The sequence below is a fragment of the Rhinolophus ferrumequinum genome, chromosome 15 (assembly GCF_004115265.2).
Source record: "Rhinolophus ferrumequinum isolate MPI-CBG mRhiFer1 chromosome 15, mRhiFer1_v1.p, whole genome shotgun sequence".
In the NCBI taxonomy this organism is placed as follows: domain Eukaryota; kingdom Metazoa; phylum Chordata; class Mammalia; order Chiroptera; family Rhinolophidae; genus Rhinolophus; species Rhinolophus ferrumequinum.
The window spans coordinates 41,223,664-41,249,491 of NC_046298.1; the positions used below are offsets into that span (position 1 = coordinate 41,223,664).

At 49.9% G+C, this 25,828-nt stretch overlaps 1 protein-coding gene and 1 long non-coding RNA gene across 6 annotated transcripts; one reads left to right on the forward strand and one right to left on the reverse strand.

Annotated features, from left to right (window-relative positions):
* Window positions 1-1,108: 1,108 nt before the first annotated feature.
* On the reverse strand, window positions 1,109-10,694 carry LOC117034746 (uncharacterized). Its single transcript, XR_004425137.1, has 4 exons — window positions 10,567-10,694; window positions 9,646-9,772; window positions 3,685-3,850; window positions 1,109-1,211 (listed from the first exon to the last, which is right to left on the reverse strand). It is a non-coding gene; the product is annotated as an uncharacterized LOC117034746 (long non-coding RNA).
* Window positions 10,585-25,828, forward strand: PVR (PVR cell adhesion molecule). 5 transcript variants are annotated; one of them, XR_004425135.1, is made up of 8 exons: window positions 10,585-10,811; window positions 13,655-14,032; window positions 15,064-15,363; window positions 18,572-18,689; window positions 20,942-21,090; window positions 21,959-22,165; window positions 23,787-23,818; window positions 24,256-25,828. XR_004425135.1 is itself a non-coding variant. In XM_033128005.1 (8 exons), exons 1-8 carry the CDS (start codon window positions 10,736-10,738, stop codon window positions 24,325-24,327), a joined length of 1,251 nt encoding a protein of 416 aa, XP_032983896.1. In that variant the 5' UTR covers window positions 10,585-10,735; the 3' UTR covers window positions 24,328-25,828. The 5 variants fall into 5 exon arrangements, 3 of the variants coding, with proteins under 3 accessions (XP_032983896.1, XP_032983897.1, XP_032983898.1); XM_033128005.1 differs by having other exon boundaries at window positions 21,959-22,084; XR_004425136.1 differs by lacking the exon at window positions 23,787-23,818.

The window sequence follows — 25,828 nt, forward strand, 5'->3', positions numbered from 1 at the left end:
ACAACAGAGTTGCCAGTTCGATTCCCACCTGGGCCAGTGAGCTGCGCCCTCCACAATGAGATTGAAGACAGTGAGCTGCCACTGAGCTTCCCGAGGGGCGGCCGGATGGCTCAGTTGGTTAGAGCGAGAGTGCTCAACAACAAGGTTGCCGGTTCGATTCCCGCATGGGATGGTGGGCTGCGCCCCCTGTAACTAAAGATTGAAAACAGTGAGTGGAAGGACAACTTGGAGCTGATGGGCCCTGGAGAAACACACTGCTCCCCCATAAAAATGTAAAATTAATTAATTAAAATAAAAACAGCATTGATTTATTTAAAAAATAAAATAAAAGGAAGAATTTAATATAAGGATCCAGGAAGATTTACAGGAATCCAAGGGTGTATCAGCACTTACTGTATAACAAACTAACCCCCCCCCCCAAAAAAAAAAAACTCAAAAAAGCATAATGGCTGGAAACAGGCATTTATTTAACTTCCAGTTCTGTGGGTTATCAATTAGAGCTGGTCTCCGCTGGGCTCACTCACGCATCATGGTCAGTTGGCAGGTTGCCTAGGACAGCGTCACCTGGGACAACTGGCCTCTCTACACCATCTCTTATTCTCTGGCAGGCAGAGCCAAGCTTGTTCACATGACAGAGGCAGGATTGCAAGAATGAGAGCAGAAAAGGCAATCGGTCAAGAGTTAAGAATTGTGCCAAGGTTAAGAATTGGCACATCATCATTTCTGCCACATTCCTTAGGCCAAAGCAAGTTACATGGCTAGCCCAGATTCAAGGAGTAGGGGGATTAACTTCACTTCTTCGTGGGATGGGAAAAATCTGTGGCCATTTGTGCAATCTACCACCAAAGGCAGAAGTTGCTCACTGCCTTTCTCAGCCTTCCATCCCTCACCCTTGTTACCATGTTTTCCAGGAACATGCAATTCACAGTTCTCTTTCTGTGTCTCTCTCTACAGATGGGCACTCAATGCTTCTCCATCCATGTGGGAAAAGACACCATCTCATACCTTCCAAGTCCACGACCCTGCTGTTCAAGGGAACAGCCCAACTTAGCCAAATTCCTTTTGCCTTGTTTCTGAAACCCCTGGAGAAAGCACCTGATTGGCTTACGTGGGTCAGGTGTCAACCTTGGTCCCACCATGGTGGCTGGAGTGGAGGCAGGGATGTTTTGTAGAATCAGAGCCCCAGGAGCTCAGCCCTATCTGTGGGGATTCTGTGCTCAGAAAACAGGGGGGAGGTTTTACCTTGTAAGCTGGGCAGACACCCCAAAATATGTTTTTTACGCATACAACTTATTTTTATATTTTTGCTCCTTTTGAGAAAGAAAAAAAAACTTCTGAATGCAGAAAAGTGGGTGAGGTGGTCTCAACCCCCCAAAATTCATGGTACATCTGTAGATAAGACTGACCACTCAGTTTTGAGCTGCTGGAGAATACTGGCAGGTGGCCGGCAAAGGGGAAATGAGCATGGATGAAACTCCTGTGTGGAAATATCAAACCTTTAAGGAATATTCAGTGCTTCTGTGACCAATGGAAAGCCATCTACCATGTCATTATGATAAGCAATAATAGTAGCAGACCTGACTTCAAATCTTGTCTGTTGAGGACTGTCCATGTGCCAGCCACTACACTATTTACCTTATGTGGTTCATTTCTTATGTCATCCTCACTGTACCCCTCAAGGACAGGAGAATCCACCCCCATTCTACAAACAAAGCAGGTGAAGCTCAGAGAGAAGGTAAGTGACTTGCCCAGGGTCACATGGGTAGCACATGGTGGAGCTGGTCTCCAAGCCAGGCTGGCTGACATTTCTTTTTTTCCAATCACCCCACTCCCCTACTGCTCCCTCCCTGAGTCCAGAGCCCCCTTCCCCTTCTTTCATGGGCCCCCAGCTCTTAGGTCAGGTAGATGTAATTGTGCTCATGCATAGAGGATTAAAATGAGACTCAGAAAGGGCAAGTGACTTGCCCAAGGTCAAACAGCCAGGCGTGATGCCCACTAAAGTCTGCCCAATTCCTGTGCCTGTGCCTTAGACCAGCGCTGGCCAATAGAACGCTTTGGTGATGGAAATATCTGTATCTGCACCATTCGATACGTGTGGTTATTGAGCTCTTGAAATGTGGGTGGTGTAACTCAAGAACTGTATTTTAAATTGTATTTACCTTTAATGAATTTTCATTTATATTACCACCTGGGGCTAGTGGCTGTTGTATCAGACAGTGCAACGCTGACTCTTAATTGTTCAAAATCAATAAGTCCCCAGGACCCATACGTGTAGGTCACTGGCTCTGTGGCTGTTCTGGGGTCCTTGCCCTGGTCTGTCCAAAGGTCCAGACTTGCTCAGAAGCCCTTTATATTTAACCAGCTCTTTTCCCACCTGAGGCGTCCTCCTCCCACTTCCCTCTTCTGTCAAAGGAGAAGTTAGTCATTTCCTGCCTGGGTGGTGGTGACAGGGAGCCAACTCGCACGCTCGGAGTCTGGCTGGGTCTCAGAGGTGACACTGCAGCCAATTCAGGCACCAGCCAGCACCTACCTATCCCCTGACTCAGCCTGCAAAAATACTCCTTGCCCTTTGGAACAGCTGACAATCATGATGTTTCTCCCGCCACTAAAAAAAAACTGTACAGATTTTCTCAGAGACCTCCTGGCCATCATTTTATAAATTCAGTCCCCTGCTTGAACTCTCTCGTAGCACTGTTCTGCTTTATAGCACTCATCACATTATATCATTAAATATTTATCGGTGTAATTATTTAACAGTTATCTCATCCATTAGACTGTCGGTTCCATGTAAGCAGGACTCTCATACAATGTGTGCTCAATAAATGTTTGTGGAATGAATGAATGAGAGACTAAAACCACACCACGAGGAAAATTTAAAGGCTCAGAAATGAAAGCATTGACTCAGCCTCAAACCCTTCTCTAGGCTGGAGTTTAACTGGAATAACTGGACCCAAACTCCATTCAACAAACATTTATTGAGCACACACTGTGTCACAGATGCAGGTCCTGCTGCCGTGGGAGCCATGGCTGCCTCAATTATTCAGGTCTGCTGAGAGCCTGGAACAGAGAGTGGTAGTGAGTCGGGACTTGCTTGCCCTGCTCTTCAGCAACGTGTGGTACTCTCTACTCGCTGAAGGGGACCAAAAGAACTTCACTCCCCGTTCAAGGTCTACTCAGAATCTATTGTGATTCACAATGATGGTGGCACAGCAAGGTGCCTAGGCGACTTCAGAGACATCTGGTTCATTCATTCACCCAACAAATACTTACCGAGCACCTTCTGTGGGGCCAGTTCTGTGCTAAATGCTGGAGACACAGCCATGAACAACACAAACATGCTCTCTGCCCTCACAGAGTTTACAGCTCAATCTCCAAAAGTCGTCAGCACTCCCCGCCTTCCCACCCACCTCCTAACCTCTTCCCTTTTTCAAACAGCTAAACTCTTCCTCAAGCTCTCTCAAGCTCTCTCTCTCTCTCTCTCTCACACACACACACACACACACACACACACACACACACACACACCTTCATGAGAAAGTTTCCTCTAAATTCTAGTATATACAGAAAACATAATTGTATATGTTAGATTGGGAAAGAGGACTGATGGGCATATAACAATCAGAGATCAAATCATTGCTAAAGCCATTAGTTCATTCATTCATTCAACACGCCTTCCTCCAGTACCTGGTCTGTATGGAGCTCTGTGCTGGGCCCAGACGTGACCACGACAGCCACTGACCTGACTTCCCAGGGCTCACAGTCCAGTTGAGGAGACAGCTCCATCCCCAGAGTGACAACCCAGAGTAGTCGGGGCTGGGATGTGGGAGGGCTTCCTGGGGAAGGAGTCACCCTGTACCAGAGAACACATTGAGATGAGTAATAATGAAAGCAGTCATGTCTCCGGAAGGTGATATTTATCAGACATTACGTGAAAGGGTTTCAATGCATCATTTCTATTTCCCTAAACCCTGGAAAGTGGATGCTGTTCCTAACTCTATTTTACAGATGAGGAAATTGAACTGTCATGGCCTCGCTGTGAGGTGCACAGCCCTGGGCCCTACCTCCTTAACTAGCCCTGGGACTTAACAGGCCGGTGGGTAACAGAGACGCAGCCCTAGAAAGTGACAACTCAGAGTGGACTGGGCAGGGACAGGGGAGATGAGGGAGCCAGAGGAGAGATTTCCCAGCCTGGGGGTCCAGGAAGTCTTCCTGGAAAAGGGGATGGCTCAGCCATGACCTGAAGAGTGAGTAGCCATTAGTCAGGTGAAGGACAGAGGAAACATGTTCCAGCCAAAAGGTGAGCAAACATGATGTGTTCAGGGAACACATCATGCAAGGGTTTCAGTCTGGCTGACAGGTGAAGGGGGAAAGGAATAGATGTCAGAACAGTCATCCGTGGCCAGGTGATGCAGGAGCTAGGAAACCAGGCTCAAGAATCTGGACTTTGTTTTGTTTATTCATTTGTTTTTAGATTCCACGTATAAGTGAAACCATACAGTGTTTGTCTTTCTCTGTCTGACTTATTTCACTTAGCATAAGGCCCTCTAGGTCCATCCCATGTTGTCACAAATGGCCAGATTTAATATTTTTATTGCTGAGTAATATTCCATTATATATACGTGTATGTACAAAACAGAAACGGACCCATACATACAAAGAACAAACTGATGGTTGCCAGAGGAGCCAGAGGGGAGGGGATGGGAAGATGGGTGAAAAAAGTGAAAGGGAATAAGAGGCACAGACTTCCAGTTATAACATAAATAAGCCACGGGAATGCAGTGTACAGTACAGGGAATATGTCGATAATATTGTAATAACTTCATATAGTGACGCACAGTTATTAGACTTCTGGTGATCACATTGTAAGGTATATAAATGTCGAATCACTATGTTGTACACCTGAAACTAATATAATATTGTATGCCAGCTATATTTTAATAAAAATATTTTTAAATAAAATAAAATAAATGTAATTGTTAAAAAAAAAAAAAGATTTTGGACTTTGTCCTGCAGACATCCATGACCTTTGGAAGGGTGTGGCTCTGATTAGTCATCAGAGGGTAGACCGGTAATGGGCAGGTTTTGTTTCCTCCCCTGGGCCTTCTGGGATTTGGAAGGGGAGATTGGAGGAGAACAACCACTGAGACAGGACTACAGCCCGAATGGATGTGGGGCTGGGGGCGGGGAGCTGACGGGAGACGAGAGATAGAAAGTGCCCACTCTGACAGGCAGCTAGCTCTCAGGAAAGGGCAGGCAGGTGGTGGTTGTTTGGAGCTCTTTTCCAGTTTTTTTCCTGCTTAGCTTCAGAGTATAGAAGACCAAAGCTCTGCCCTCGCAAACCCCAACGTCCCATTCTCTGTCCAACCCCACGAGGGCACCTCAAAGAGTATGGGACTCACCCTGTATAAAATTCTCTACAACTCTCTACTGCCCATGGCAGTAGTTCCTAGTTAGGGGTGCCCAGCAAGGTAAGGTAAGGGGTGTCACAAGCCTCAGTTGCTGCCATTTGTTGAGCAGCTAAATAAATAATTTTTAACCCTATCCCTTATTTCCAAATAACTTATTTAACCATTACCACATGTTTTTATTTAATGGATGAGAAAAAGGAGGCAAGAGAATCTATATAGGTTGCTTAAGGTCATCAGATCTTAATTGGTGAAGCCAGAATTTGAACCAAGGGAGTCACTCTCTGGAGCCCCCACCCCCACCCCACCATTCCCAACCTCCATCTCTCTCCTCTCCTCCCCTTTTCTCTCTTCCCCCCTCTTGTCTTTCCTCTCTCTACTCTCCCCTCTCCCTTCTCTCCCCTCCACTCTTTCTGCCTCCCTCCCTTTCTCTCTTTTCTCCTCAACGCCCCCCCTACCCCACAGGTTCCTACATCAGATCCTTTGGGACCAAGCTTCACATCTGAAATTTTGAAAGCTTCAGTACCATGAGTGTCCCTGGGTAGGAAACACTGCCTGGCAAGAGTGCCAGGTAACAATTTGCCAATAGCCTCCCAAACCACAGATGTGCATGGCCTTGGACCCAGTAAATCACTTCTGGGAACATATGGAACCGATACTGTCACACACAAGGGAAATGGCGGGAACATGATCACGCGGGGCAGCACACTCCGAAAGGCCCCTCCACTGAGGACAAGTTTAAAATGTATGATGTGGGGTGGCCAGATGGCTCAGTTGGTTGGAGCGCGTCCTCTCAACCACAAGGTTGCCGGTTCGACTCCCGCAAAGGATGGTGGGCTGCGCTCCCTGCAACTAGAAAACGGCAACTGGACCTGGAGCTGAGCTGCGCCCTCCACAACTAAGACTGAAAGGACAACAACTTGACTTGGAAAAAAGTCCTGGAAGTACACACTGTTCCCCAATAAAGTCCTGTTCCCCTTCCTCAATACAATCTTTGAAAAAAAAAGTATGATATATGATGTGTTCGTATTCATACAGTGGAATGCTACACAGCTGTGAATAAATGAATGAATGAGTGGATTAATTAATTAAGAAGCTTGCTATGTCCTTCCATGGAAAGGTCACCAAGCGATGTTGCTAAATAAAAAATAGGGAGAGGCACAGGATGTACGGCCTAGGGAGTATAGTCAATAATATTGTAATAACTATGTATGGTGCCAGGTGGGTGCTAAACTTATCAGGGTGATCACTTCATAAGTTATATGAATGTCTAATCACTATGCTGCACACCTGAAACTAGTATAAAATAATATCGAATGTTAACTATTAGGTTGGTGCAAAAGTGATTGCGGTTTTTGCGATTGTTTCTAACCTTTTAAACCGCAATTACTTTTGCACCGACTTAATATAATTGAAAAAGAAAAAACAGATGAGGTGGAACAACGCTACTACTTATTTTTTCAGTGTAGGAGAGAAGAATAAGGAAATATATTCATATTCACTCCATTAGACAAGCTTCTAGGTGATTCTTTTGGATCTAGAAGTTGGATCACGGTGTCAATGGGATGAACTCCAAGGAACTCTAACAGTCCCGTTGGAAATATCCATTCACTTATTTATTCTTTCAATAGATGTTTCAGCCCTGAGTGAAAAAAAATGTCTCGACCTGGCCCCAACTCTCAGGAATTTTGTCTTAACTGGGAGAGACACACAGAAGCAAGCAAATATGTCCACAACCAAACTTGCTATAATTCTTCCAAACCTGCTGCTTCTGCCATCACCCCCATTTCAGTCAACCCTCACCCCCATACAGTCTGTTTCTCACACAGCAGCCAGGGGGACCCTCTTAAAACACACATCCCATCCCATCCTCAACTCAAAACCTCCCAAGTCTTCCCATCTTCATAAAATGCAAACATCTCCCCCTGGCCTATTAGGCCAAATAATATCTGGCCTCTTCCTGCCTCTTTGAACTATTCCTCATCGTCCCAATCACTCTTTCCTTTCCAGCCACACTGGTCCCTTTGCTGGTCCTCAAGTCATCAAGCAGTTTCGGCCTCAGGGGCTTTGCTCTTGCTTTTTCCTGTGCCTGAAATACTTACCCCAGGCATTTGCACAGCTGACTTCATTTAGATCTCTACTTAAACTCACTACCTCAGAGATTAATTTTCTGGCAGTCAGCTTTCACTAGATTTTGCCACAATAACAAACCACCCCCAAACCTTGGTGACTTGTATTAATCAAATTCTCACTCATGTTACACATTGACCACAGATCAGCTGTGGCTCTTCTGCACACATCTTCTTCATCCTGGGATCCTAGCGGAAGGGGCAACCCATTTGGGACAGGCAGTTGTGGTGACCAAAGGAAAAAAACAATGGATGAGCCAAGTCACAGCTTTAAAACATCTGCGCAGAACTGTCTTGAGTTGTCCCCTCCAAATGCAAGTCAACTGGGTAAACCTAGTACACAGGCTCACACCGGCTGCAAGAAACACTAAAGCTGTGAAGTTTTTGGTTTCTTGGGAAGAAAGGACACATAGGGGAAACTGGAGGGAGGGGAGTCAAAGTGTTGGATAGACACAAAGGAGGGATTTTGAAAAAATTCTTCCTCATCTCCTTACCCTGTCTTATTTTTCTACATAGCTTTCACCATCCCCTGGCATAGTACCTGTCTACTTTTAAAAATTATCTTTGTCTCCCCAACTCCCATCGAGCATGGGACCTCAGGAGAGGAGGACTTTTGTCTCTTGACCACTGCTGTAAGGACAGGGCACCAAGGACAGGGCTTAGCACATAGTAGATGCTCAATAAATATGTATTGATTGAAAGATTCCAAGGAGCTAAGGACCATGGTGGGAGAGTCCAAGGTGCTGGGAGAATCAGAGGAGGGTGGTGTCAAGGAGACCACTCAGGGGTCATAGGTGAGGAGGGATCAGGGAGGCTGTCGGAGGAACCAGACAACACCTTGGCTCAACCCACCCATTCCAACTGGCACCAGTCTCCCTTCCTCGTGTCCTCACCCAGTCTCATCCAGACATGACACAAGACATTTTATTTAATACAGCAACTTTGACAGCATGGACACTTTGGCCTTCCCAAGTATTTATTGATCCAACTTCTCCCCTCCAGGAATACCAGCCACCAAAGGGCCTCCCCCGCCCACTGACCCTTGCCACATCCTAGCCCCATCCCTGAGGATCCCCCTTTTTCTTGACCTCATCTCTGACTCCATCCCTAACCTTCACCCCATCCCTGACCCTGGGCCCTGACTTGACCCCACTTTTGAGCTTCCGTCATCCTCATTATGTACAATTGTTCAGAACCAAGGCTCTAATGGTGTGTTTTCAGACAGAGGCCCCGTTCCATCTGAGAAGTCAGATGCCCAGCGAAGAAGAGGCAGAGTATGAGGTGAAGGGGGCCCCAAATCTGAAGCCCAAACATTGGCAAGGGAGGGAGGTAGCCTCTGACAATCCCAGAGCTCTGAGAGGAGGCTAGAGTCACAGTAACCAGGGAGCCCGGGGAGGACGGGGAAACCCTGAGGGTGACAGCATGATCCAGAGGAGGAACATAGCAGCCACAGGTTCCTGATTCGGAGAGTAACTCAGCAGCGCAGAAAAGCAGCGCAGAAAATTCAGGTATGGAAATACCTGGTGTTGGGGAACCAACACCAGCCTCCATGCTTCTATTCAGAAGTCTACATACGTGCATCCCAGGTGATAGACGCCAAGCGTCAGAGCCCCCCATCCGGGGCTGTGTGCCATGAGGGGGCATCAGGTCCCCGCCAGAGAGGGCAGCAGGGACAGACCCCTACAGAATGGCCAAGCCCAAAGGGGGTTTTCTAAAAAGATATACGGATGTCACAGAACAAGTTTCAGAGCTGCTAGTGCACCTGGGAGCGACCATGGCTGGATGGACACAGCAGGAACGAGTAAGTCTCCAAACTCTACATGTGAATCTATAGCTCTCTGGGTCCCTCTGTTACATCTCAGTTCTCTCTTATCTTGCTCTGTCTTGTCCTAGTGTCTCTGTCTCTCTCATCTTTCTTTGTCTCTCATCTGCTGTCTCTATCTTTGCCTCTCTCTCTCTCTCTCTCTCTCTCTCTCTCTCATTCACTATCTCTGAGGGTGTGTCTTTCTGCATTTCTCTCTCATTGTTCTGTTTCTGTTTCTGTTTCTGTTTCTGTCTATCTTGGTCTCTCTTTCTCCCTGCTGTATGTTGCTCCATAAAACCATGATCACCTTCAGACATGAAGGTGTTCTCTGTATTAATCTGTTAATAGTCTATTTCCCTCCAGGATAAGTTGGGCTTCGTGAAGGCAGGAACTTTTGTCTGTATTATTTCTGCTGCATCCCTGTGCCTGGAATACTGTCAGGTTCAATAAACAGATTTAAAATTGTTTTTATTGTGGTAAAGTGCACGTAACATAAAATGTAACACCTTAACCATTTTTAAGTACACAGTTCAGTGTACTGGTACATACGTGCATCCCGAGTGATAGAAGCCAAGCGTCAGAGCCCCCCATCTGGGGCTGTGTGCCCCAAACATTGCTATGCAACCATCACCACCATCCATCCCCAGAATTCTTTTCATCTTGCAAAACAGAAACTTTATATCCATTAAACAATAACTCCAATAATCACCCCTCCCCCCCAGCTCCTGGCAACCACCTCAATAAATGTATGTTGAATGAAGAATGAATGAATCATCATTCTCACCAACATTAATTAGTATTTGACAACTGCAAAACATCAATGATAGTTGCTATTGTTATACCTACTGTTTCTTGAGTACAAACTACTGTATATGCCACGCATTGAGCTAAGCAGTTGCTTGTTTAAACCTTACAAACCCGTCCTGTGAGGTGAGTACTGTTATCATGTCCATTGTTCAGATCAGGAAACTGAGGCCCCAAGAGGGGCAGCAACTTGCCCTATACGAGCCCAAGCCTTGCCTGGCTCTAAAGTCCACGGGGGTTAAGCCCAGTCGGTCGTTAAGAACTTAGGATCGAGTCCGACTGTAATTTCGAATCTCAGCTCTGTCACGTATCGGCCGGACGTGAGCTTTAGAAAGTCACTGAATCTCTCTGCGTGCTTCAGTTTCCCCACCTGTCAAGTGGCAGTGCCTGCGCGCAGGCGCGGAGGGAGCTCCAGTTGACTCACCGGGAGGCGGGTCCAGGTTCCTGCTCGCTGCTTCCCATAATATACACAGGCTCTTGTGGCTTGAAGTCGTAGGTAGCAGCAGTTCGACCCTGACGCCGCGCGGGCAGAGTCCGCGGACGCCCGCCGAGCGAGGAGGAGGCTCTCTCTGGCCCAGCGCCCGACTCCCAAAATGACCAGAGCCGCTTCCACGGCGTGGCCGCCGCTGCTGTCGCTGCTGTCGCTGTGCTGGACATCCACGGTAGCCGGTGAGTGACCCCGCACAGGGGCCCGGGTGAGTCCCCGGCGCCTGCTCCCCGTCCTCCTGCCCAGGCACTCGGCCTCCTGGGTGCCCGAAGGCTGAGCGCGCTGCCCTTCTCCCCAGAGCTGGAGGAATCCTTCTAACTGGGGGGGTCTTTCGCTCAACTTCTTGGAAAGCAGCTGGTTTTCCGTGAAGTAGGGAGATTTCAGAATCGTGAGTCAGACTGTGGGAAAAAACGCAAAGGAAGGTCACTGACTAGCCTCACCACGCCCATCGTGCTCCCCGGACCTCCTTACCGGATGATGACCACAGAGGATGACTGGGGGGGGGGGAAGGAGGACAGTAACACTTTACCCGTGTCCCCATCTGACCCAAATGTCTGGCTCTACGGGCATAGCCGTTCCTTCCTTCCTTCCTTCCTTCCTTCCTTCCTTCCTTCCTTCCTTCCTTCCTTCCTGCATGCATGCATGCATGCATGCATGCATGCATGCATGCATTCAGCCCACACACGTTTACTAAACACCTAAACAGCTTTAGGCATTGATACCTGTGTGAGCTCAGAAGTTACCTAAGCTCCCTGTTCCCATAAACTGTGTTACGGGCGTGGGAAATGCTACTTACCTTGTAAGACTGTCGTCTGGGAAAGATGTTGAGCAATGTTGAATGCACTCGGGAAGAACAATACTGATGATAATAGTAACTCACGTGAACAATAATAATACCGAATGCCAACTAGGGAAGCCAGAGACCCTCATCTCAGCATGTCCCAAAAGGTGATTCACAGAACACTGGGCACTTCTCCAAAACAGAGGGTGCCTCTGAGGCACCGAGAGCCACCAACCTAAAGCCCCTTCAGGAGAAACCCAGCATGGGTCCTATTGTGGCCCCATTTCCAGATGAGGAGATGAAGCTCAGAGGGAAGTAACTTGCCCATGGCACCCAGCAGGAAATAGCAGAGCTAACAGGGAGCTGCTTCTCTACCACAGCAGGAGACTAGGGTGCCCAGCACTCTGGGTGCAGGGTGGGCCAGGCCTAGGTCTGAACCCAGGCTCTGCCCCTCATTTACTGGTTAGCCCAGGCAAGTTGCTTGACCTTCCAAGGCTCACTTGCCCCCTCTGTCCAATGGGAAAATACTCAAGGATAAAAGTACATAGCTCATGCAGCTGTGGAGAGAGTTGGAGGAAGCCACAGGTAAGGGAGTGGCTCAGTGCCTGGCTCAAGTGTGGCAATTATACAGGAGCACACAAAGAGAAAGACCACTTGACCCAATTTCATCCCCATGGCAGCCTTGCTAAGGAGGAGACTTTGCCCTCTGGTGAAGGAAGTCACCAGAGAAGGAGACGCACTTGCCCAGAGCCACACAGCATGTCAATGGTAGAGCTGGCATTCAAACTCAGACTGGCATGCTCACCACTCCACATTTCCCTGTGTCCAAAATGTCCCCTCCCCACACACAGCGTGCTCCAAGTACCACTGTCCACTACGTACCTCCTGGCTTCTGCTTTCTCATAATGGCGATAGTTATAATATTCACCTTTTAGAGCCCTTGGCATGTGCTAATCCCTTTGCATAGATTTCGTCATTTAGTCCTCGCAACAACTCTGTTAAGTTATAACCATCCCCATTTTACAGATGAGGAAATTGAGGCTCAGAGGAGGGAAAACACCTAAACAAAGGGCCACAGCGAGTGGCAGGACTAGGGTTCAAAGAACTTAACTCCCTTCCACCTTCTCCATTATCCTTATTATTAATAATAAAAATGCATAGCATTTTGTGAATTAATATCGATAAGAGCCAACACAGTTGAAGACCGACTATGTGCTGGAGCCCTAGGCAGAAAAATTTTCCTGTGGAGCCAGGTGGATTAGAGGTCAGGCTCTTGAGTGCAGGTTCAACTCCGACCTCTGCCATTTATCCTCTGTGTGGTCTGGAGCAAATGACTCTGGGCCTCAGTTTCCCCATCTGTAAACTGGAACTGGCAGTAGTGCTTGCCTCAAGGAACTGTTGAAGGACAAAACGATGAGAGATGTTTGAAGTATTCAGAACAGCCCACAATTTGTGTAAGCAACCTGTGAGTGTTAACTCACAGGAGGAGGAGACTTTGCCCTCCTCCTATTATTAGTCCCATTTTACAAACTAGGACAAAGAATCAGAGGTTAAGCAACCTTCCTGAAGCTTCACAACAGAGATCTGAAGGGATCCAAAACCCTTGAGCTACAATCGCCTCCCTTCTTGAGCCAGGATCCCCTACAAATATTCTCCCAAGCCCTGTCCACACATCAATAATAATAATAATAATAATAATAATAATAATAATAACAACAACATACCATATTTCATGGATTCTAAGACCTAGAGTTTCTTCCCCTTTTCACTGCTCTAAATCAGAGATACTCAGTGAGTCTAACCACTGACAGTGAGTCATGCTGTAAATTTTTTTAAAAATTACATCTCAAAATTGATGACACTGGGGTGATTAAAAAAAAGTCCTGGAACTAGATAGTGGTGATGGTTGCAAAACATCATACATGTAATTAATGCCACTGAATTGTACACTTTAAGATGGTGTAAACGGCAAATTTAATTTTTTAACTACAATTTTATAAATTGGTGATGCTGAAATCGAGGAAATATGGTAATAGCAAAATATACGACAATCCTGGCCCAGTGAAACAGGGCCCACCCGGTGGCAGACACAGTTCAGCCACTCTCGCTCTCGCCCTGCTGGGATCGGGACTTGACTCCCCCTACACACACTTCCAAAGGGCTCCAGATCCTCCTGGGCGCCCCTCCCCATCCAGACCCGGGACGCCCAGGTCTCACCCGCCTCGTTCCCCCGTTTTCCCGCAGAGACGGAGACTATCGTTGTGCAAGCGCCACCCCACGTGCGCGGCTTCCTGGGCGACAATGCGACGCTGCAGTGCAAGCTGCACACTCAGGAGAAGAACGTGCAGGTGACGCTGGTGACGTGGATGCGGCAGGACCTGGCGGGGAGACCCCGCAGTGTAGCCGTCTTCCACCCGATCCGGGGCCCCAGCTTCCCCTCGCACCCCAGCTTCCCGGAGCCTGGTCGCTTGGAGTTCGTAGCCGCCAGGCCCGGCGTGGAGTTGCGGGACGCGACTCTGGCTGTGCGAGGGCTGCGCGCGGAGGATGAAGCCAACTACACCTGCCACTTCGCCACGTTCCCGCACGGTAGCAGGAGCGCCAGTACCTGGCTCCACGTGCTGGGTGAGCGTGGAAGAGGGACACGAAAGGGAGGAGCATGAGGGGTGCGGGGAGGTAAGCAGAAAGGGCAGGGCCCTGGAGGGAGGGAGTTGTCCTCCAGAGCAGAAATCCTGTGGGGACAAAAGAAGGTGGTAGGGAGGGCAACCTTGGGCCTGTGGGGGGGAGGGTTGCGGAAGGGGTGGTTGGGGGGAAAGGGGAACGGTGACTGTGAAGCCCGGATTTGCATCCCAATTCACCACTACAGGCGTGGGCAAGTGGTTTCATCCCAGATACTCCTTAGGTCACCTGTAAGATAGGGTTGGTAAGGAGAGGGCTGCCCTCCCTGCAGCAAGCTGTCCTGAAGGTCTCTGGAGTGTCTCCAGGTGACCTGCTTAGAACAGAGGCCCAAGTGACTCCTCATAGCTGTCAGCTGTTGTCACTCCTTTTGGCGAGGAAGGGAGAGTTGAAACAGACTACAAGGAGTGGTGCTTTTCCCAGTGGGGTCCCAGCACCCTCCACTTCCATCATTGGCCGGGATTCATGGGTTCATTTTCATGAGCACAAGGGAGACTACAACAGGCACTCCTCTTGGAAATTGAGTAAGAAGTCTTTGTGCCTCAGTTTCCTCATCTGTGAAATGGATATTGCTATGAGGATGACTAAGAGCTGACATTTATTTTTCCCTTATGTGCCAGGTTAAGTGCTTGGAGCTGTGCCAAAGGCAGCGCTGGTCATTTCAGCAAACCTGGGACTTCATATATCATGATTTAGGATGAGGGTAAAACAAAACCTGTGAGTTAAATTAAAGAGAAATCATCAGTAAATAATAACCCAGGTAATGATAGGGAAGGAACCCAGTGAAGCCCCAGGTCTGCGAATAACCTGAATGATGGTTAAGAGATGGTCAGGATAGTTTTAGAGTCAGACAGACCTGGAGTGAAAGCCCAGCTGTCACTTAAACCTTGAGCCAGTCACTTTTCCTCTTAACCTCCAGGGCATAGCTTAGCCCTCTCCTCAGATGAGGAGTGACCTGTCCCTTTTTTTCCTCTCCCCAGTCCAGCCCCAGAACAAGGCTGATAACCTGGAGGTCCCACTCAGCCTGCTCAGCCAGGAGCCTGTGCCTGTGGCCCTCTGCATCTCCACAGGAGGTCGCCCGCCTGCCAACATCTCCTGGTCCCTAGATGGGAAGGCCAATACCAGCCAGGTGCCAGGACCCCTGCCTGGCACATTCACTGTTACCAGCTTCTTAATCTTAACACCCTCAAGCCAAATAAACCTCAAGAATGTCACCTGCATCGTGAAGCACGAGAGCTTTGAGGAGCCCATCCTGCTGCCTGTGACCCTCAGAGTGCACTGTGAGTGTGCCCAAGTGTGAGCAAGGGCAGGCACCACTGCCAGACTGCTTCCACCCCCACCCCCATCGTCCACACTGACTGCCCTGGGCCACAAGCAATACTGTTCTTCATTAACTATACCAGCTTCTTAGGCCACAGTCAATGCTGCTCCCCACGTTGCCAGGCTCCCCTGGCTACTGTCTGCACTGACACCCACACTGTCCATACTGGCTCCCTTGAGCACAGGCTGCACACACCGCCTACACCTGCTTCCCTGGGCAACTACCTACGCTGACCTTGCACCCTATGCTACACTGCCTCCCCCATTGTCTCCACCAGCTCCCTTGTCCATTTTCTATATTGCCTTCTGTCACGCGGGGTGTCCGGCGGGGTCTCTGGTCCCACTCCCCACACAAAAACGCAGGATATGGCTAGGCCAAAAAGGAACACCCACGGAGCCATAGGTAGGGGAGACATACCACTATACTCTCACTGGCGGCTGGGTTGGAGACACAGGAACCAGGAACAACACAATTCTCAACCCTCACTGTGCCTCTTGCAGACTCAGCCACCATCTTCTTGCTAGCTCCCCCTCTTTTTGCTAGCCTAGCCACAGCAATTATATTCATGGCCAATGGCTCACTGGTTACAGCTGACGGCCAACTAGCCACAGCTGCTGGCCATTTGATCGCAGTCGATGGCCATTTACTACCTGAGCCAGCACCTTTCTATGTGAGGCCGAGAGCCTGGAAACTGCTTTTTGGGGCTCTGTCCCCACACTCCACCCCTACAGGGTCTCGCCTCACAATCTACGCGACAAGCGTCTTCCGCGAGGGGCCCTGTGCGAGGAGCCTGGAGGTGAATGCTATTTCCTGGACACAGCCAAGCTCTCTGGTCACAGCCAGGGTTTCTCAGGGCACCACCAGTACTTCTGGGCACAGCCAGACTTACTGGACTTCTTAGGGTACCACTAGTTTCCTCGGGCACCGCCAGGGTTTCTCAGGGCACCACCAGTACTTCTGGGCACAGCCAGACTTCCTGGACTTCTTAGGGTACCACTAGTCTCCCCGGACACAGCCAGGGTTTCTCAGGGCACCACCAGTACTTCTGGGCACAGCCAGACTTCTTGGACTTCTTAGGGTACCACTAGTCTCCCCGGACACAGCGAGGGCCTCTCAGGGCACTGCCACTCTCTCTGGGCTCAGCCAGACTTCCTGGACACAGCCAGGGCTCTCAGGGCACTGCCACTCTCTCTGGGCACAGCCAGACTTCCTGGACACAGCCAGGGCTCTCAGGGCACTGCCACTCTCTCTGGGTACAGCCAGACTTCCTGGACACAGCCAGGGCTCTCAGGGCACTGCCACTCTCTCTGGGCCTCTCATGGCACTGTGCTGGAACAACAGCGGCTCACAGTCAAGGTGCTTACATATTCTCAATGGTGGCCGATCAAGACACAAAAGCAAATATCCACCAGTTCCACTACATTGTGGTATGTTCCCAAACAGTCGAGCTGTCCATTAAATTAGGGATGGAAGGCAATTCCCCATAGTCCATAGTCATTTGCCAGGGCTGTCCTGGGGGTGAGGGATGACCTTGACCTCACCCTCAGCTCCCACGGAGGACTCAGCAAGTGTTTCCTCCTGGGACTACAAGTCCTGCATCCGGGCTGTCTCAGCAAGCACTTCCCAGCCCACGGGGCTGCAATGACCTTCGCTTTCTCCGGCCTCTGCTGGTTGGGGAACCGTCCACGTCTTCCCACCCCTCCACGGGGTCCAGCTCTCAGGCAGCTGCTCCTCCTAGTCTTCCTGCAACTGAGTGTTCATAGGCACAAACTGCTCCACCGTCCTTCGGAGAGTTTTGGCCGACACCATACCCTGCTCGCTGCGCCATGTGTAGTGCAGGAGATCCTGCCGACTTCGCCATGTGTCACGCGGGGTGTCCGGCGGGGTCTCTGGTCCCACTCCCCACACAAAAACGCAGGATATGGCTAGGCCAAAAAGGAACACCCACGGAGCCATAGGTAGGGGAGTCACACCACTATACTCTCACTGGCGCTGGGTTGGAGACACAGGAACCAGGAGCAACACAATTCTCAACCCTCACTGTGCCGCTTGCAGACTCAGCCACCATCTTCTTGCTAGCTCCCCCTTTTTTCTGCTAGCCTAGCCACGGCAGTTATATTCATGGCTAATGGCTCACTGGTTACAGCTGACGGCCAACTAGCCACAGCTGCTGGCCATTTGATCACAGTCGATGGCCATTTACTACCTGAGCCAGCACCTTTCTATGTGAGGGCGAGAGCCTGGAAACTGCTTTTTGGGGCTCTGTCCCCACACCTTCCTACTGTCTACACTGTCTCCTCTGGACCACAGATAGCACGGCCCCCATTGTCTACCCCAGTCATTTAAGCCACCAACTCTGGGGAGATGTGTTCCCCCTGTTTTCTAAACTGCTCCTGTGATCACTGTCTACATTGTTCTCCTAGGCACTCCCTCATACCGCCCCTCAACGTTGTCTACACTGGCTGCCCTGAGTACCGTCTACACAACCTCCCCAGTGTAGTCTGCACTCCACTCTGCCCCAATATTGTCTACACTGGCTCATCTAGGGGCTATGTCTTCCCATCACTGTTTACACTAAACACTCCCCCCGGGCAGTTGCTATACTGATCCCCTCAGGCAGTGTCAATATCAAGGCAGACCCTTGATATTACCACTGGGTCTGAGGGAAGAGGGGATCTACACTGACTTCCCCCACCTGCCCTCCAAAAAGAAACACTCTGTCTCATTGGCCTTCCCCCTGGGGACTTTGAAAAGTTCCCTGTAAATCACATCTGGGATGGATAAGCAACAGGCTAAAAAGCAGAGTCATTCAGGATTCTTTCCTGCAGGACTTGTCAGAGCCTTGAATATGTCCTGTGTGCTATGAGTCTCCAAGAGGCCTTTTCTCGCGGGACATCCAAGACACGCCAGGACCTGGCTACCCAGAAAAATGAGTACAGAGGCCAGTCCTGAGAAGCACTCTCTGCACCCAGCTACCTCCTACCACTCCAAGGACTCTCAGGCTTCTATGAGGGAACCCTTTGCCGCAGACTCCTCCCAGGCTTCTTTAACTTGGGCTGTTCCCAAAACCCGCTGAGGCTTTTCACTGTTGTGACATGAATCCACCTATCTGTAGGTCCCTCTGAAGACTCCCTGTGTGTCTGAACTTGTGTGTCTGTTTCTCCCAGACCCCCCTGAAGTCTCCATCTCTGGTTATGATGACAACTGGTACCTTGGCCAAAGTGAGGCCACCCTGAGCTGTGACGTCCGCAGCAACCCAGAGCCCACAGACTATGAGTGGAGCACGTGAGTCCTGGGTGGCTCTGGACCCCTGGGTCTGAGGGAGGAGGGCTGGGGGCCTTGTCATCTGGGTCTGAGGGAAGAAAGACTGCAGGCTGGATTCTGGAATCTGAAGGAAGGGGAGGGGATACAGAAAAATACAGAGAGAGGAGAAGTTGACCTGGGGCCCCAGGAACATTTCTGCATTGCATGCGCAGAGTTTACGAGGGGGGTAGTCCTGCTCTTTATGGCAAGCCTGCTGCGTGCCCGGACTTACCGCATCCCATGTGGCCGCCATACCCCAGGCACAATCAGCATTAGTGCCGTGCCCGGGTTAAAGATCAGCTGGGCCCCCACAGGGGCCATCATTTGCCCTGGTCACACAGCAGAGGCGGCTCTCCAATTGGCATCTGACTCCAAACCCAAGGCCCTCACGTCTGGGCTGTGCCACCTCCCCCGTCACCTCAGTCATCTCTGGAGGAGCAAAGACTGTCCCCAGTCTCTAGATAAGCAAGTTGAGGTGCAGGGCAATCAGATTTCCTCGAATTCCTACCAACCCTGGGGTTAAGAATGGAGAAAGAAAGAGGCAAAGGGGTCAATTGTTTGACGTGATTTTTATTGGGCCTTTTTCCTTATTACTTATGACCATTGTGGAAACATTTGACGATACAGTTATAAACAAAAAGAGGAATATTGCACCTATAGTCAAATGTACCCAGCCACCTCCAGAAATATCCACTGTTGCCCTTTGTTCTATATCTTTCCTGTCTTTTTCTCCTGCGTTTCTAAACAAACACTGTGCTGTCTGTGCAATTTTGAAACTTTTCCTCCATCTCATGAACACCTTTCCAGGTCAAGGCACATAGATTCACATCCCCATTTCCCCAACATTTTGTCAGGAAAATTTTCAAACATACAGAAAAATTGTAAGAATTTTCCAGTGAACACTTGAAAACCCACCACATGGATTCTCCCGCTAACATTTTGTTGTTTTATCCCCTTTCTGTCCATTGGTCCATCCATCAAACAGTCCATATCTTCTATGCATTTCAAAATGCCCACAGCCCCTTTTGAAAGCTGCTGAACTTCCACCAAATGTGCATGACATCGATTATTGAACCAATCCTGAATGTGGGGTACAGAAGTGCTTTCCCGTTTTCCTCTATGCAAATGCTGTGGTGGTGGCCCTCCTTGTAGACCCACCTCTGTGGATAGCTACAGTCGTTTCTCAATTGTCCGTCAAAGGACTTGCTGGTCAGTGGTTTTCCACTGGTGTCGACAGACGGCACGTTTGCAGGTCTGCCTCAAAGCACCATCATTCAGGCTCATGAGCCACGTGGCAGTTTCCTCCCCGGCTCTGCAGACGCCCAAACCTCCACGCCTCTCCCCTCTCCATCCGTTAAACCGATGTTTCTGGGCTGCTTACTATGTGCCAGGTGCTATTGCCCAACATACCTTGGTGAATAAAGCAGACCAGATTCCCTCCCCTCAAGGGGCTTCCATTCCAGAGGGGGAAGAAATAATAAGATAACATGGTAAAGCACATAACGCTGTGGAAAATACAAAGCAGAGGAGGGGGATGAAGAGGGAGTCATTGCCGTTGAAATAGGGTGGCCGAGGAAGGTGTCATTAAGGCGACCTCTGAGCAGAGGCCTGAAGGAGGTGAGTCCCTGCTCGTCCTGGAGAAAGGGCATTCCAGGCAAAGGGAACCGTGTATGCAAAGACCCTGAGGTGGGAGTGTAACTGGATTATTTGAGGATCAACAAGGGGAGAGTAACAGATAATGTGGTCAGTGGTATCGGGGACCAGCTCATGTGGGACCTGTGGCTGTGGGAATGACTGGTAATTACTCTGAGTGAAGTGGGAGCCACGGGAGAGCTCTGAACAGAGGAAAGATGTGAGCACTCTTAGTTCTAACAAGATTGTTCAGGCTGCTGAGTGGGGGACAAAGTTGGGTGGGGAACGAGAGTGGAAGCAGGGAGCCCAGTGAGAAGGCGGCCATAGTCGCCCAGGAGTAGGGAGATCAGATCAGGATGGTGGCCGGGGAGGCGCTCAGGAGTGGCTGGATTCTGGGAAGATTGTGAGGGTGGGGCAGACAGGATCTGCTAATAGGTTGCACGTCAGTGAGAGGGAGAGTCAGGGGAACTTCAGGATTGCTCTGAACTTCTATCCTAGATGGCATGGGGGTTTCTGTATTCCTGGCATACAGTGAGTGGCCCATCACCTGTCACTCGAGGCCTCCAGCAGACGTCACTTCGTTACTCCTCTGTCTCTCCCAGGACCACGGGTTCCCTGCCATCCTCTGCTGTGCCCAAGGGCAACCAGCTCCAGATCTGTCCAGTGGACGAATTGATCAATACGACTTTCACCTGCAGTGTCACCAACGCCGTAGGGACTGGCAGGGCAGAACTGCCCATCCTGCTCAGAGGTAAGGAGCCCCCTGGGTGGGGAGAACAGAGGAACCAAAGGAGGTGGTCACAGCAGGATTCCCTCTGAGGGAGGAGTTTGGCACTTGGAGGCACCTGGGTAAGGGAGTCACTCAGCCACAAGAATGCTGTCTGACTCCCATCCTTCCCCTACCCCCTCATGAGAGGACCAACAGGGTTTACTCTCTGTTAACCCAACATTTGTACCATTGGAACCCTTGTACAGCCACCTGGGCACACCCCTCTGCAAACCCAGGCTGGGGTAGTTGTGGGATGCCTCATCCTCAGGGACTCAGGAAGGCCTTTCTTTCCAAGTGTATTAGGCAAAACTATCAGTTGCAGTTGATAGAAGCACAATTCAAAATAGTTCAAGAAAAAAAGGGGACTTTATTGAAAATGCACCTTCAGGTATGGTTAGATCCAGGAACTTCAACTGTGTAACCCAATGACTTTTCTTTACCTCTCGTGTCTCTATGCTGCTTTTCTCTATGCTGGCTTTATTCTCAAGCAGATTCTCCCCTCAGGGAGGCATGATAGCCCTCAACAGCCGCCAGCTCACATCCCACTAGTTTAATAATCCCAGGGGCAAGAATGCACCACTTTGGATAGATCTAGCCAAAGTGCCAGGCCTGGCTCTCATTGGCTCAACTTAGGTCATAGCCCCCCTATGAACCAATCACAGCAGCCAGAGAGAATGGCATGCTCTGATTGGCCAGACCTAGGTCAAAGTCCTGTCCTAGGAGCCAGAACCATATAGACTGAGGGAGGCAAAGTGGTAGCTTCTCAAAGGAATGATGGGTAATGTTTGCAGGGCAGGTGAAAACCCGAAAAGCTCTGAACCTAAGTCCCTGCTTCTTTCTTCCGTTCCAGAGGGACCTTCCAGGGAGCAGTCACACCCGGCCTTGTCTCCTGCGCTCGTCGCTCTGATTGTGGTTGTAGTCCTGATTGCAGTTCTGAGCGTGGTGGTGATTTATCGTCGGTGCTTCAGACAATCTCGTTAGTCCCCTCCTCTTTGGCACCTTCCCTGCCTGTCTGCCATGAATGAACATCACCGCAGCCGCCATAATTGAGCACCTAGTATGTTGCTGGGCTCTGTGCTTAAGCCTTCCACACAGTGGCCTCTCACTGAATCCTCACCCCAGTCCCAAGAGGTTCCCCATTTTACAGACAAGTACACCAACACCAGGGAGTCTCGGTCATTGGATCATTGATTCATTTTACAAATATTTAGGGAGTCAGGACAGATCCTGTAGGGCTTTGAAGGCCACAATAAGGACTTTGACTTGTAAACCAGGAGCCCCTGACACAGGAGCCCCTGCCAGGTAGGATGGACTAAGACTTAATCTTCCACACCCCCACCCCCAAGCTTTCCTCCATCTGCCTTGCTCAGGAGTGATGTCCTAGCTGCTCTCACAGAAAGGAGGGGGTTGCTGAACTGGTACTGGTACTCGGAACTGGTACTCCGAACCCCGGCTCTAAAAGGGCCTGAGGGTCTCTCACCTCAAGGACTTTGCACAGGCTGTTCCCCTGCCTGGAGCACCCTCCCTGTGGCTCCCTCTGGAGAAATCCTTTGGCTAATTCTGTAATCAGAAGAACTGTAATTTGCTGAGCACTTTCTATGTGTCAGACACTTTCTGGGCACAGCCCCCTTGAGTGCTCACAACCACCCCGCAAAGTGAGTCCTGCTGTGAGCTCCACTTTACAGGTGAGGAAATGTTACCTGCCAATCAGCACACAGCTGGAAAGTTGGGACTAGAAGGCAGTTCTGTTGGCTACAAAGCTTGTTTCCTCAACCACTAAACAAAACTGCCTCCTCACAACACAGCTGGAGGGCCCCTCCTCCAGGAAGCCCTCCCTGATCCTCCAGAATGAGCCAAGCACCTGCTCTGGGCTCCCTTACCCCAGCCTTGCCCACTCTGGATCATCACTGTGTGGGGATTTGTCTATCTCTCCAGTGGACTGTGAACCCCAAGAGGGTAGAGCTAGAACAGTCATAGTCACGGCTGTGTCCTTAGCACCCCTACCACTAGGCCGGGCATAAGGGTGGCATTTGAGTAAGTGTTGGCTGAATGTGTCATCTCCAGAGCCAGGCTGCCTGTGCCTGGCACCTCACTCTACTTACTTTTTTATCAATTGTGTCACCATGGGAAAATGACTTATTCTCTGACTCAGTTTCCTCATCTGTGAAATGGGAGTAACTATACCTGATAATACAGAAAAGGCACTTAGTGCAGCATTTGGCACATTGTAAGTCACACACTGGGTATCTATAAGCTATGATTATTATTGCTATTATTACTATTACTATTATTAATATAAGCTCCTTGAGAGCAGAGATTTTTGTCTGTTTTGTTCACAGCTATATCCCCAGCTCCTAGAATACACCTGGCACAAAGTAGACATTTCCTATTTGTTAAATTAACCCCTGTTTGATGGTTGAGGAAAACAAGGCATAGCGAAGTTAAGTCAATTACCCAAGGTCACAGAGCTCCTAAAGGACAGAACTGAGGTTTGAACCCTTCCACCTACCCTAGTACTGTTTTACAAATGTATAAACCACTATGGGAAGAGGCACCCCCATGTCAAGAGGAGAGATGGGACTTAGAATTTCAGGGCCCCAGCCACCAACATGTGTCTCCTTCCCATGCTTTCCAGCATTGTCACTCATCCCTGACAACTTCTCCTCCTGTTTCCCCAGGTCAGAGACCATCCAGCCCCTCTGCTAATGGCGTAAGTGTGGTGGTGGGGCTCCAAAGGGTGTGGGGTGTCTACATGAACCACACACTCTTTGCTGTGGGCTTTCCCAAAGGGATAGTCATTTCTGGGCACCCATAGCACTTAACCGAAAGCCAGCGTGGCATCAGGAGCCAGGTCCTGAATCTTTTCTCCAAATGCCTTGAGCAGTGGTTCCCAACCCTTCCTGCTGGGCACAACTCCCTGTAAGATTTGCTAAAATGCAGGTTCCTGGGCCCGCCTGGTGGGTCTGTGCTGGGCCCTGGCATCTGCATTGTCATAGGTTCCCCTTCCCTCCCCTGTCATGACCACACCTTGAGAAGTGCTGCCCGGGCTCCCAGGGACAGGCCTGAAGTTCTTCGCAGAATGGGCTTCAGAGGGCAGGTTTTGTCTGAAAGAGCTCTGAGGCTAAAGTTTGCATATCCTCTTTGTAGAAAGTCTCCTACTCAGTTGTGAACGGTAATGCCAGCTCTCCCCAAGAACTGCCGACAGCAGGCACAAGGTGACAGCATCAGTACCGAATGAAGGAAGCAACTAGAGCTGGTAAGGACATACGCCTCGCAGGTGGACCCCACTCCAATGGATGAAGTCTCCCTGCAACAGGACAGAACACCCTCTGTGCCAGACCTCAAGATGTCCCCTATGTTCTGCAACGCAGTGGGTGGGTGTAAGCCCACTCTCAGGTGCAGTCTGTTCACTAAGGACTCACAGAACTCAGGCAAGCTGTTACACTCAGGTGAAAGCACAAGATGAAGGTCAGCAGTGGGAAAAGGCGCGTGGAGCAGAGCCAAGAGAAACCTGGCACGAGCATCTAGTTGTCTACTCCCAGTGGAGTCATACCACAGTGCTTCATACCACAGAAGTCATACCACTTCTCCCAGCAATGACATGTGACAACACACCCAGAGTATTGCCAACCAGGGAAACTCACCCCAGACGTGGTTTTCAGAGCTTCTGTTGGGGGTCAATCATGTAGACATCATGCTGACCACCAATGTAGCTGACCTTAGTCTCAAGCACCTCCATAGGTCAAGCCAATACCGTGTGGTCCAAGGCCCCACCGTAATCCACAGGGTCAACACAGAATACGCAGTGTGGCCCACGGGGCCTCCTGTAAACCAAGACTACTATCAGCCGGAATACTCCAAGAGCTTAGAGGTCACCTCACAGAGCAAAAGGCTGAATCTCTCTCTGGGCGAGGTTAACCCTTTCCTGCATGGTGGGGCCACACAGGATGTTCCAACTGTCAGAGAATTTTGGTAAGAATTTGACCTCTGACCTTGAGCTTCCACATCTCCATATCAGTCAAATCACTGTGTTTACAAGCAACAGTCACTGACCCCAGAAGAGAACCAGAAGCTGGAACTTGGGCTGCCTGGAGCTGTCTGAGGAGCAGGAATAACTGGTGGATGTGAACTTGGAGTTATCAGTCCCAGGCACCTTGTGCCAAGACTCAAGTCCTGGAAGAGCATCTGTAGTCAGCGTGCTACGGTTGACAGGACCCCCGGGCATGGGGGCCCAGTAACCCACCAAGGCTGTTGTTGCCAAAAGATGGAGGAAGAGACGCGGTGGGAGCAGCTACACAGGACACACGCTGCCCTCAGACTAGGATGGATGCAGCCCAAGACCCCGGAGGCAGAGCTGCTCAGATGCAACTGACATATTTAGTTGAAGACGTTTTATGATCACCAGAATCCCTCTTACAGCAAGTGTTTGCTGTGGAATATACCTTAGAGAGATAAGACCTTGGGTCAGGATGCTAAAGCAGAGGGCGAAGTGTAAGCTGCTCTGCAAGAGATAACCAGGATTTGGGATTCACATAGATAAAGAGTGAAAAACAGGATCGGGGAGAGACAGGAACCAAGAGAATGGGAGGGGGGAGGGGTGGAGGGGTGCCTAGGCCAGTGGAGCTCCAAGATACTATGGAGACACAGGGGAGACTGGTTGCCTTGCTGCTATGGAAAGTCCTTGTCTGTTTGTAGCCCCAAACACTCATTAAACCTTATT